The 13,489-nt window shown below is 43.7% G+C and overlaps 1 protein-coding gene across 6 annotated transcripts in view; it reads left to right on the top strand.

Annotated features, from left to right (window-relative positions):
* The window catches only part of CES5A (carboxylesterase 5A), a 34,499-nt gene extending 32,049 nt beyond the window's left edge, over positions 1-2,450 (top strand). For 5 of the 6 annotated variants that reach the window (XM_033218442.1, XM_033218441.1, XM_033218438.1 and 2 more), the window contains 2 exons: positions 1,831-1,903; positions 1,983-2,450. In XM_033218442.1, coding sequence (XP_033074333.1) covers positions 1,831-1,903; positions 1,983-2,232 — 323 coding nt within the window. In that variant the 3' untranslated portion in view covers positions 2,233-2,450. The remainder of the gene's footprint in view (positions 1-1,830; positions 1,904-1,982) is intronic. The other variant, XM_033218440.1, reaches the window with a different exon arrangement.
* The last annotated feature ends 11,039 nt before the right edge of the window (positions 2,451-13,489 follow it).

Below are 13,489 nucleotides of genomic sequence, written 5' to 3'. Positions count from 1 at the left end.
TAACAGACACAAATACAGTTTGTGGAAAAGAAAACACAAGTGCCTTCTAAACATATGAACATCCACTCAACCTCCCTCATAACAAGAAAACTGCAGACCATCCTTAACAAGGAATTATTCTTCATCAATCAAGGTTGAAAAAAACAAAACACTTAAAATAATGTATTCTAGCAGGTGTAAGAAACAATTTTATACATTAATAGAGAAGTCTATCAACATTTAAAATGCATGTAAGGCCGGGCGTGGTGGCTCACACCTGTAATCCCAGCACTTTGGGAGTCTGAGGCGGGAGGATTGCTTGAGTCCAGGAGTTCCAGAACATTTTGGGCAACATAGTAAGACCCACATTTTTTCTCTACAAAAAAAAATAAAATAATAATAAACAAAATTAGCCAGGCATGGTGGCACACACCTGTAGTCCCAGCTACTTACGAGGCTGAGGTAGGAGGATGACTTGAGCCCAAGAGTTTGAGGTTGCAGTGAGCTATGATGATGGCCCTGAACTCTAGTCTGGGCAACAGCATGAGACGCCTGTCTCAAAAATTGTTTTTATTTTTATAAAATAAAAAAAAGGTGTGTAGTCTTAGCCAGTTGTGGTGGCTCATGCCTGTAATGCCATCACTTTGGGAGGCTGAGGCAGGAAGAATTGCTTGAGCCCAGGAGTTGGAAGCTGCAGTGAGCTATGATGGTGCCACTGCACTCCAGCCTGGGTGACAGAGTGAGACCCCATCTTTACAAAAATAAATAACATAGATTAAAACGCATGTAGTTTTTAGCCTGTGAATTCTACTTCTAGAGTTTTTGTGTAAGTATACTTCCACATGTGCAAAATATATATGCACACTAAAATACTGCTTTTACCAGCAAAAGATCGGAAACATGACACATACATTATATATTTATATATAATTGCATATAAATATGTATTTATCTATTACATGTTCATAGAACAACAAATGGCAGTTTGATAAGTGACAAGTCCTATATATGAGATCAATTTTAATAAAAAGAGCAACATGTAGAATACGTGTTGAGTCTCCTGCCAGATGTGTAGAAAGGCGTCTGTTTACACCCTGGAACCTGCAGAGCCTGTCTTTGGGAAGGTGCCTCTGAGGCTCGTCACTGCGTGTCTGCAGGGAAGAGATGAAAGGGAAACATTTTCATTGGATATTAGACGCTCTTTCTGCATTTTAGATGTTCTACTTTTTAAATACAGAAATACAAAAATTAATTGTAAAAATGTGTGTGGGAGACAGAGGCAAAGGAAGAGAGAGAAAGAAAAGAGAGGAAAGAGAGAGAGAAGCAAGAGAGAGGGCAGACAGGGAGAGAAGGAAGAGAGAGAGAGGGAAGAAAGACAGAAGAGAGAGAGAGAGGGAGAGAGGAGGAAGAGAGAGAGAGAAGAGAGAGAAGGGAGAGAGAGGGAGAGAGAGAAGAAAAAGAGGGAAGAGAGATGGAAGACAGAGATGGGGAGAGAGAAGGAAGAGAGGATGGAGAGAAGGAGAGAGAGAGGGGAAAACAGAGACAGAGAGAGGGAGCAAGCTGGTCTGTGTCCCCAGGGAACCTGCAGCATCATGGGACTGGCTGCAGGAACATGGGGTGGACAGGGAAGATGTGTGTTCAGCTTCCACCATTCGGAAGCCACAATTCCTTGGGCAGGTGCCCATTGCTCTGAGCTTTAGTATCTGCATGTGTAAAATGGGTACCGTGACTTGGTAGGCTTGGAAGGTTCCAGTGGGAGGAGGGGTGTGAAAGGGATTCATCAAATACAAGGCACCCCAGGCTTTCCGAGCCTCACCGAGAGCAGCAGCATTTTGTGATTATCTCCTTCAGAAGGAGCCACGGAGGAGGAGAAGTTGCTGAGCCGGAAGATGATGAAATACTGGGCTACCTTTGCTCGAACCGGGTAAGTAAACCTCCCGGTGTCCCCTGTGCCTGGGGTGTGAGGAGGAAAATGTCACCCCTGTTTCTGTTCTCCTTTCCAGGAATCCCAATGGGGACGACCTGCCTCTGTGGCCAGCCTATAATCTGACCGAGCAGTACCTGCAGCTGGACTTGAACATGAGCCTCGGACAGAGACTCAAAGAACCGCGGGTGAAGTTTTGGACCAGCACCATCCCCCCGATCCTGTCTGCCTCCAACATGCTCCACAGTCCTCTTTCCTTCTTAATTTTCCTCTCTCTCCTCCAGCCTTTCTTTTTCTCTTTTGTTCCTTGGGAAGTTATCTTTCTGTGATTTTGGTTTCTCTTCTCCTCCTACAATTTTTCCCCCAAAATCATTAGCTTCTTTCCGAGTTCAGCTGCTTTCTATGTGGATCTTTGCAGAACAAGCTGCTTTCGCTGATATTTTACAGACTTAGGAATGATCCTTATGGAATTCTTTTCAACATCAAAAAGTGCAATTTGTCTTGGAAGGCAACACGATTTCTTCAATAAATTTGGAAGAGGACTGACCTATTAGTTGTCATAATAATGATTTTATAACTCATATGAAATAAAATCAGAATGTAAAATATGGATAAGGGGGCAGAATTTAAATCTGTGCTGATAACACTCCCCCTGCCCCCAGCACCCACTTTCTGTCAGAGAAGGTGTCTGTGTATGTTACCCAAAATGTGAGTCCACCACCCCAACACATCGGGGCTTCAGCCACAAGCCAAGTATGAGCTGGGCATCACGGGTTTGAGCTGGGTCTCTTCTCTGGCTCAGAGAGACGTGTGGGTGACGGGGTATCCTCAGCCATGGAAAGCTGACGTCACCCAAAATAAAAAACCTAGAAGCCAAATTCTAGGCATCAAGGGTCAGATCAGCAGTGCCAAGAAGAAATGAAGCTTCTGTGATGGGGTCGAGATGAATCTATCATTCAATAAATCCACACTGGCTGGGTATAGTGGCTCATGGCTATAATCCCAGCACTTTGGGAGGATGAGGTGGGTGCATCACTTAAGGTTAGCAATTCAAGACCAACTTGGCCAACATGGTGAAACCCCATCTTTACTAAATAATACAAACATTAGCTAGGCGTGGTGGTGTGTGCCTATAGTCCCAGCTACTTGGAAGGCTAAGGTGGGAGAATCACTTGAACCTGGGAGGTAGTGGTTGTAGTGAGCCTAGGCCGCACCACTGCACTCCAGACAGGGTAGACAGAGCAAGAATCCTTCATAAAAAAAAAAGATAATAATAATAAATAAATAAAAAATAAATCTACACTGAGCGTCTGATACATACCAGGCATATCCTCACCAGGGATACAGCAGTGAACAAAACCTGGCTACTACCCAAGAGTGAGCAAACAGACATTAAGCAAACTTTCACACAAGTGGATATCTCATACTGTAACTTTGATAGGTGTTACTCAGGAGAATAAGGTGTTTTCAAGAAAGTGTAACAGAGGCAACCTAAGTTAGATTAACGTCTTCGGAGGCTCTCCCTGGAGAAATAGCATTTACATTAAGAAAGGACAAATCAAAATTAGTCACAGGGTAGGGAGAATGTTAAATACCGTCATTCAAAGGGTGCACTCTTACTTTGTATAGCCACATAATCCATATTATATCCATATAATTCACCATGGTCATTATTTTTTCTTTGCAATTGCTTCAAGATTACATAAGATGCATAGAATAGGAGGGTTTCTGAGATGCCAGCAACTCGTCTGGGTGAGAGATCTCCAACTCAGAGCCTGAATCTGACTCCCTGAAGTGTTTTGTTTGGCCCACACAATGTTAAATATGTTTTGGAATTTGTGGCCAGCAAATTTTAAATTAGGGAAATTTCACATTAAATCCCATAATTCCAGCTTCTTCAGGAAACAACAATAACAAGAAAACCCAGAAGATACTATTACAGAGCTGCATTCGCACATGATAACCAGCACTTCTGGCAGTCCATACAACACCTTTTATGCAAATTACAAGGTGCCCCTTCCTCAAAACCTTCTACAGTCGTCTTCAGAAACTGCCATGGATAAATATCTGCATCTATGATGCAAATGACACCTTCTGTAAAGTGTTATCCTTCTGCAGTGCACTCCCTGTGCAACCGTCCTCAGGAAAGACAGAGTAATCTCCAGGAACTGAATGGTGGCTGCCCTCTTTACAGAGGCATAAGTTCTCCACTTTCCCCAGTCTGCACCATTCCACTTTGTGCTGTGCCTGGTCCATTTTACTCACTGATATTACCCAACCTCTGAAGGTGTTAAAGTTTGGGCCCTTGACCTTTCATTTCATAGTGAACCTCAGAGAGGTGAAAGGATTCACCCAAGATCACTCAGCAAGTATGCAGTATCAGCAAGTTAGCAGTAAGTCAAAACAAGGCCTTAAGGTTCTTGTCACTTCAGAGCAGGACTCTTACTGCCACACAGCTACCTCTCTCACCAGATGGTCCAAGGCATTCGGTTGTCTCTGGATTAGGTGGTTGTGGGAGGGGTGCATCAGAGATGCTCTGGGCCACTTTATGGCTGTAGGCCACATGAAAGCAAGCTGGAAACTGAATTGCCTCTGCAGCTGCAGAAGACTAATTTCTATATTGATATTTGGAAAAACTAACAGCTAGAAAACACCACTCAACTCATTTTTAAAAATATGATCATATTAGATGACATTACACACATCATTTATGTATATTGCTCGCAGTGCCAGCATCCTCAAATACGGTTCTAATTTTGGTAGATATCTTGCTAGGGGGAGCACATTACGAAGTTATCCAGATATAGGGCCCTCTTTCCTTCTCTTTCTGTCCACATGCAATCAGATGCTTTGGGGAATTAAAGTTGACATTTATTTAAGTGGAACTTGGTGTCTTTTTTTTCCCCTTTAATTTAGAGTTTTCTATCTGGGGTGTAAGTAAAAGAATCACTTGGAGGGCTTTTCCAAAATACCGATGGCCAGGCCACTAGCCAGTCGATTGGAAGCAAAATCTCCTTGGATGGGACCTAGAAGTCTTTTTCAGTTTTCTGCAATTTTAATGAACACCACTGACTAAGAACCACCAGGTCTTAAGAGTGTGGCATATGTATTTTTCAAGTTCCTAGAGGCTCTCCAAAACAAACAAACAAAAAAATCAGCTGTATCTTCTGCCTGGTGTTGATGTGTCACAGTCTCTTTAGCCATTAGTTTAATCCTGTATATTTATGGTTATAATTTGATGAGCAATGTTGGGAATGACTTCTTTTTTTTTTTTTTTGAGATAGAGTCTCACTCTGTCACCCAGGCTGGAGTGTAGTGGCGCAATTTCCACTCACTGCAACCTCCACCCCAGTACTTCTATTTTCAAATATTATTTAAGGCATCCAGATTTGCATAAGATGCACTAGGTCAATGGCCATGACATTTATAAATCAGTGTTCTTAAGTTCTACAAATTCATTTTCCTAAAGCGCCAAATCACATCCTACTCGCCAGCATGATGGGTACACATCATTTTCATAATCACTTCTAATTTTCCACCATTGTAAAAAAAAAAAAGTTTAATCACTTTCTTATTGTAAAATAAACAATTTACTTTTCCAGGACCCACTGCCTCTCCCCTCCCTTTTTTGTTTTTTTAAACACTCTTGAACCCTATCCATTAAATTAAATCAAAGCAAAAGCAGGGACAAACATCAGTCTTCACCTGTGAATTTCCTGAAGTCCAGTAGAGGGCAGCATTATCATAAAGGAAAGACACCGCTCTCTATTCTGAGGTTCCTGAGATGCTGGTAGTGTGACATCGCAGAAGTTACCCCTACAATAAAATCATGCAAAATAGTTAAATTATATACAAGCCTATACAATATAGTGTTATCCATTCCCTCTGTAACATTTGGAAAGAGGAAAAGGTACAATCCACTCCCTGAAAAGTCTGACTGAAAAGACTAAACTCACTAGCAGAACAGAGGCTGGGGCCAGCAGTGTTTCCCTTTTCCACTTCTTGGACTTTCCCATTAAGTCTCCAGGGGCCTACCTCAGAGGGGCATAAGGGATTTCCTCTCCTTGGATGAACTCAGTCCAGATTCCCCCTGGGCAGAGCTGCGGGGGAGGGTGGGAAGCGGGCTCAGGCCCTGCACCTGGGTAGCTGCCCCACCTGGTGCTGCCCCAGGTAACGCATCTACAAGACTAGCCTCCCTTCCCCCAGCAGGGAAAGACCCCACTCGGTCCTGCCCCGTGTGCTCTGCTAAAAGTTTCTATCAAGAGTGTGCCTTATTATTCCCCAGGACGGGAAGGGCTGGGGAGAGAAAATCCTACCTTGCCACTTGATTGTGCCAAGATACAAGGGAATTCATTGCAAAGAGCTCACTGTGCTCCATGAATGGGGTGGAACTCAAGTCTGAAATTACAGGATGGGTAGGAAGGGGGATGGCCAGCCACAGCATGGTGGAAGTGTAACCCTGAGCAGTGGTGGCAAGGGGGCCAGCCCACGGGCAGCAGGGCTGGTGTTGGCAGGGTTGCTGGAGCTCTCCGTGAGTGCCTGGAGGACAGCTTTTCTACCTTGACCTGTAGGAAACAGACTTCTCTCTTTATAGGAAGACAATGCCATAAAATGTCTGTCTATCCATTTATCTATCTATCATCTATCTACCTACCTACCTATTATCTATCAATTATCTATGATCTATCTATTATCTATCTAACCTATTTATTTCATTAATTAGATTTATTTATGACATTGTATTTCAAGTTCTATTTACCTCCTGAACTCTTCATGTGAGAGACCAGAACTCTGACTGATACCATCAGTATTTTTAGGAGGATTGGTACACTTTGATTCTTATTCATTTCTATATAATTCCTCCATTAGTTTACCTGCATGCAACAATTGAGTTACAGAAGCACATTTCTGAAAATCAGTTATTCAATGGGAAAAATGGACTGTCGATGGTCAATTAGTACTATGAAGGCCCGGACAAACTTGTCCACCATCATGAGAGCTTGTTTGGTGGCCAGGCATTGACTTCATCAAGAGTCATCATTACTGCAGCCATTACTTGAGCTTTGGGAAACTTCTTCCTTTTGACACTCAGATCTCTGGGCAGAAATCACCTTATGTTGACATCTGGCAAGGACCTTCCGATATTCTGTTGTAATTAGGTGGTCAGAGTTCCTGGGGTGAGCCCAGTTCTAGGACTGGCAGAGGCAGACAGTCTTCAGGAAACTTTGGCCTTGGGGTGGAGCTCAAAGGGAGGAGGTGCACTACTCATGGGCATAAGTGGGGGATACTTATACCCCAACTTTCACAGGTATCCAATACCACTAAACCCAGAGAGTCTTTCTGTCTCTATTCTGATGGCATAGGTGCATGGTGGTGTCTTTCTCTCCATGAGTTAACGTCTCCTTTTTCTGTTCTAAAACTAGTTCTCATCATTCTGTTGGCCTTCCAGTGTCCAAAATGCTGTCATCTCTTCTTTTGCAGTTTGTCTATGTGGGTTTATAGCTTTAAAAACTTTATTTCACAGTTTTTTCGGATGATTGGAGGAGGGAAATAAAAAAATTTTGGATCCCTCTTCTTTCACAGGAAGTGGTGAACAATTTTTTCTTTACACAAACATTTAAAAACAACTTTTCTACCTTTTTGACAGTTACATTGCATCCCATAGGATAATACTCAATAAACTATATAACTCTCTACTATTGATAGCCATTCAAATGATTTCCTATTTTATACTGTTGTCAACTTCACTGAGGTGACCATCTGATACATATATCTTTGGGCTCATTCAGAATTATTCCTAGAGAATAGTGCTTTAAAATAAAGGTTTTATCATTATTTAGGTATGGCAGCGCCAACAGATCAGATGTCAGCCATTGAAAAAGCAATTTGGGCTGTGCGTGGTGGCTCACACCTGTAATCTGAGCAATTTGGGAGGCCAAGGTGGATGGATTACTTGAGTTCAGGAGTTCGAGACCAGCCTGAACAACATGGTGAAACCTTATCTCTACTAAAAATACAAAAAACAGTTTAGCTGGGTATGGTGGTGGGTGTCTATAATCCCAGCTGCTAGGGAGGCTGCGGAAGGAGAATCGCTTGAACCTGGGAGATGGAGGTTGCTGTGAGCCGAGATCGTGCTATCGCACTCCAGCCTGGGCAACAGAGTGAGACTCCATCAGAAAGAGAGAAAGAGAGAAAGAGAGAAAGAGAGAGAGGGAGAAAGAAAGAAAGAAAGAAAGAAAGAAAGAAAGAGAGAGAGAGAGAAAGAAAGAAAGGAAGGAAGGAAGAGAAAGAGAAAGAGAAAGAAAGAGAAAAAGAGTAGTTTGTTACTCACACGTAGCTCACAGATCCCAAGACAAGACAAGGGGGCACTCCATGCCATGGGAGCAGGAGGCTGCACGGACAACGCTGGAGTCCCTCAGAGGGTGGTGGTGATGGGCATGTGGCAATAGGTGTTCCTGTGGTTTCCATGAAAAAGAAGAGGTGAGGCAGGGTGAGCAGGTTTAGGATTGGTTAGTTTGAACATTTTCAGTGGGCTCTGCGGCATCGGGGCTCTTCCATCTGGTACCTAGCCCTGGGGTGATGAGGGTGTGAGGCTATTAGTCCAGAGTGGGAGAGCCCCATAAAGAAGATGGTTGGGATGTGGGCTCTGGATCAGTGAGTTTATATATGAAAGGCACACTAAGAGACAAGTGGCTTATATCTCTAGGAATTGGCTAACCCTGGGAGGAGCAGTCTCTCGAGGAGTAAGCCCTGGTTGTCAAAGTATCAGAATGGAGAAAATAAAGAACACGGTTAATAAAAAATAGCCAGGACAAATGGGATGCCTTTTTGAAATGTTAGGATAGATTTTGCTAAATTTCCCCGAAGAAAACTTGAACTAATTGATCTCGCACATCAGTGGTGAAAGTTCCTGGTTTTCTATATTCTTGCCACTAAAGAAGAGTGGTAAAAATCCTTGCAAAGTCAGTAAGTGCCATTTGGGCATCCGGTTTGAATTTGCGTGTCTTGGTGTGTGCGTTATTGATCTGTGAAAATGGTATTTTGTGGATGTGAAGACCCCTTGGAGCCTGATTGGTGGAATGGAGGGGGACTGTGAACAGTATCCACCCCAATGTGCTCCTGGCTTCCACAGAAGCACAGATACGTGGGAAGTGTCAGAGGGATTACAACTTCCCCACCCCAGCTGTGACCCAGCCCACAAAGGATTCTACAGATTTTGTCCCTTGCATGACCTTCTAAAGTGAGAACACAGGGCCAGCATCAGTAGCTCCTGGGATTTGGGCAGACCTTTGTGCAGTCCAGCTTTTTGGAGAAGCTTATGTCATTTGTGCTTGCTGTGTCCTGTGTAAGTCCCAAAGCCAAGTTTTAACAAGCATAGGACTTAGGCACCTTTGAAAAGGAGAAGGTTATATTTTACCCTCCCAAAGAGTGTGTAGGAGGTTCCCCTTGAGGGTAACCATTGATCCCTCCAGATAGCTTGGCTGCTTCTGCCAGGCTGTACTTTTAGAAATGCCCTTCATTGTGCAATTCTCAAAATTCAAGTCTTTCAGTGTCTCCTCATTGTTCAGGGATGAAGTCTGCTCTCCTTGGCTTGGCATTGAAGCTCTCTGTCCTCTATTCACCCTTCCAGTCCAACTGGCCTCCCCAGGAAGCCCCTGAATCTGCGTTGTACCAATGCTAATTTCTTCTCTGTCTCTCTAAATTTTGCCCATCTCTCAATACCTAGTAGCATCAAGAGACATCACAGTTTTGGGCATTAACACATATGAATATTGATAGTTCTCAGGGCAAGAAAACACACAGAACATGCCTCTCTGTGGAGGCCACTCTATTCACCTGGATGTTTATAATGTAATCTATAGTTTGAGTTTATAGGACTCTTTCGAGATTATAATTCAATCTTAACTTTTCTCTGTCCAAATTTTTACATGGCTTTCTGAATCATCCTTTTTTCCCCATTTTATTCCTAACAGGGTAAAGGGAGGCTTAATAGAGTAGCCCTAATTAATAGGGAATGGGTTTATAATCATGCTTTTGTGATTCGAATCAAAGAAATACAAAAACTTAGTGTTTATCAGAGTGTAGTGCACTTATTCCTGGAGTTATGCAGGATCATTTTAGATGGCGCACAAACTAGAAACCACTTATATAATGGTTGTGTATTTATTTTGCTGTGTATTAGGGGAATAAAAACCCTTTACTATCAAGTCCTTGGTTTAACGGATATTACCTGTGACAAGGATTGCTGGCAGTCTGTTAAAATCTGTCCCACCTTCCTTGGTACACAGCCAGATTACATTTTCCAGCCTTGGTTGCAATTAGATTGATCGTGTGAAAAAGTTCTCACCAATGTCCTCTGAGTGGGAGTGCAGAGTGCCACAGCCAGGCCTGGCCCACACAAATGCTCGATGGTCACACTTCTGTTCCTGCCTCTTCCAGGTGACAGGAAGTTGACACCTATGGCAAATTTAGAAACCATGACTTAAGGATGGCAAAGCCACCATAGCCTAGATCAGGAGTGAGTAAACTACAGCCTAACGGCCAAATCTGGCCTACTGTCTTTAAAAATAAAGTTTTATTGAAGCACAGCCATTCTCATTTGCATAGGTATTTTTATGCACCGCCTTACTACCACAGTAGTTGCCACAGTCAGCCCATGGCCTGCAAAGCCCGAAGTACTTACTATCTGGCCCTTTATAGAGAAAGATTGCCGATACATTAATTTCGATCTCTGAATGACCATATGGAGGACAGCCACCTTGTTGACCTGAACAACACTCTGGTCATTTACTTATGCAAAAAATAAGCTGTTGAAATTCTGGGCCTATTTGCTACCATAGTTTACCTACTGTCACTAATAATCCTTGCCCAGCAGTGACAGGGTGATTGCCTAACGAATGAATATGGCCCAATTTCTGGTTGTTTGAGCCACTGAGGGTGACTAGTTATACCCACGGGATTACAGGTCTCTCCTCTACGACCCACCACCAGGCCAAAATTTCCTCCAGATGCTCGAACCAGTCAGTCCTAGGACCTGATTGACACCAGGGAGTCTGACCCCCTAAGTATAACACAGCATCACGGTCCTGGGAAGGTGTAAACATAATACGGTTTCTGCCCTTTGAACTGAATGTTAACCGGAAGACATTCCATGAAGCAGAAGGAAATGACCTTAGTGACGATGACCCTTGCCAAAGGTAGGTAAGTAACCCTTGCCTTGTCACCTACCTGGTAGCCATGATGGCGATCAAGGCTGGCCCTGCTTTCATGTAACTAACTGGCCTTCAATGGTTCACTTTTCCCATTGAGTGACTTTTTTCAGTTACACAGTTTTGTAAACTAGAAGTGCTTTTACTGGCATTTCTTTATGCACTGCTTTATTTTTACTATCATTTTAACTTAAAAAATGCAGTCACACATTTTCCATGCATACCTCTAATTTATGGCAGGCTATATAGGTCTTCCACTTATGGAAATGATATAAAGTCTCCCTTTTGAGTGAGCATGTTAAAGTGAAACGAGTGACTTCATTTAAAGAAAACTACTCATAGAAGTACAGACTATATGCTGATGAGGCAAAAAAGCATGATATTAGTGTGAGAATAACTGAGGTTCCAGAAACACTGCGTATGCCTAGGCTGCAGTGGAGAATGTCATAGAATCCTGGATTCATGGAGTGCGGAGCCATGGTGAAGGGTGCGTGAGAGAGCCCCTCCCCCAGAGCCACCCCCCGTCTTTCCACAAGGAATTCCCAAATGTCACCCATTGGATCCTCAGACTTCTGTCTCCCAGTTCAGTGTTCTCTACCACAAAATATACACCTGATCAATCCCATGGTTTAGAGACAAAGCTGAGTGAGGGGCCCAGCAGGACATGGACTTGCTGTGCCCAATGTCTGCTCTAATGTGAGCTCTCCACAAAGCTGCTGAGTAAACTGTTGGAGGTGGAGAGGTTTGGGGGAGTCCAGATATGCCCACTCTCCCAAGTCCTACCCCCTGCTTAGAAGTTAAGGCCTGTTCCTAGGATTTTACTTTCCATGTCATATAGTTCCTCATGGGAAACCAGAGGGATTCCCCAGAGAAAACAATAACCCCAGCCAACTGCCACTTAAACAAGGGACATATTGCTTACAGCTGAAGTGATGCAGGGGAATTATATGTATTAAGCAAAACTGAGATCTATTGTAAGGCTTGGTAGGCTCCGGCTTCACCCATCACAATGTGCAGAGTCATCATGAACCAGAAATGGGCTTCAGAGACTGCAGCCAGACCCAGGCAAAACCTAGGAGTGGCCAAAAAAGATCTCTGTTTGCACAATTGGCTGGTGTCACAAGCGGGCATGTGATTGAGTAGTGGTTCAGGAGAAGAACTAATCCTTACCTTTTAGATTTTGTGAACACAGCACTACAAAATCTTCATAGGCCAAGAGCCAGGGCTGCTTCCCAGGTTGCAAAGGTCAGCTGGCTAGGGCAACAGGGCAGGATGGCTAACAGGCATGTGTATGCGTGCACGTGTGTGTGCGTTGTGTGTGTTGTGCTGAGTGAGTGGGACTAGCCTTGCTTTCTACTTAGGAGGACCACCCAGATTGTCCCTTGTGGATATAGACAGAGATGCTTTCTATTAGCATACAGTTTATCAACCAGGTTTCTGTCCTGGATAAAAGTAAGGGAGGAACCCTAAAGCTCAGGTCAACTTTTGTAGAGTCAATTAACTCTGGGGACTGATTCTCATGCTGTCACAGCATCCTCATTTCCATCACAAAATGCCTCTCACCAGCCTGCACATGGCTAGAATGAGTGCTAATGAGCATCCCTTTTTGAATTTGAGTCTCTAGAAGCTTCATTTCAGCTACAACTCACGGCCTTGGGCAAGAATCCATCAGTAGCTCAGGGACTGTCCTGTACTTTATGGCTGCTGGTTGCCCAATCTTTCCTGATACAATTGCGGTCAGACCTGGACAAGGGCAGGCTTGCCAAGTGACATTGGGAAAATAGAACATGGCTCCCCAGGTATCTGGTACTTGGCTCCCATCTTTCTCTCTTTTTCTTTCCTTCTTCCTTTCTCTCTTTTCTTTCCTTCTTTCTTTCTTTCTTTCTTTCTTTCTTTCTTTCTTTCTCTCTCTCTCTTCTTTCCTCCTCCTCCTCTTCTTCTTCTTTTTTCTCTTCTCCTTCTCCTTCTTCCTTTTTTACTCCTTCTTTCTTTTTCTTCTTCTTCCTTTCTCCTTCCTCTTGTAGAGATAGAGTCTTACTATGTTGCCCAGGTTATTCTTGGACTCCTCTCCCAAGAAATCCTCCCACCTCGGCCTCCCAAAGTGCTAGGACTGTGGAGCAGGAAGGGTTGCCACGGTGCCCATCTCCCCTGGCTATTTCTATCCCTTCAGCTCTACCATGCTCAGCCTGGGTCAATGAACTGACAAGGTAATTTGCCTTAGATAAGGCTACCAATGATAATATCTCCCTGATGTATAAAAGCAAGAGAAATGGCTGCCAGCCACACTGTGCTGGAAGGCAGAAGCCTCAAGTTCTGGTTTTGACTTTGCCATTGGGTCACTGTGTGACCTAAGGCAGTACCTCCCCATCTCTGGGCC

The sequence above is a fragment of the Trachypithecus francoisi genome, unplaced genomic scaffold (assembly GCF_009764315.1).
Source record: "Trachypithecus francoisi isolate TF-2019V2 unplaced genomic scaffold, Tfra_2.0 Lachesis_group10, whole genome shotgun sequence".
Lineage (NCBI taxonomy): Eukaryota > Metazoa > Chordata > Mammalia > Primates > Cercopithecidae > Trachypithecus > Trachypithecus francoisi.
The sequence above is the reverse complement of the archived record's forward strand: the minus strand, read 5'-3'. Positions and strand labels throughout refer to the sequence as shown.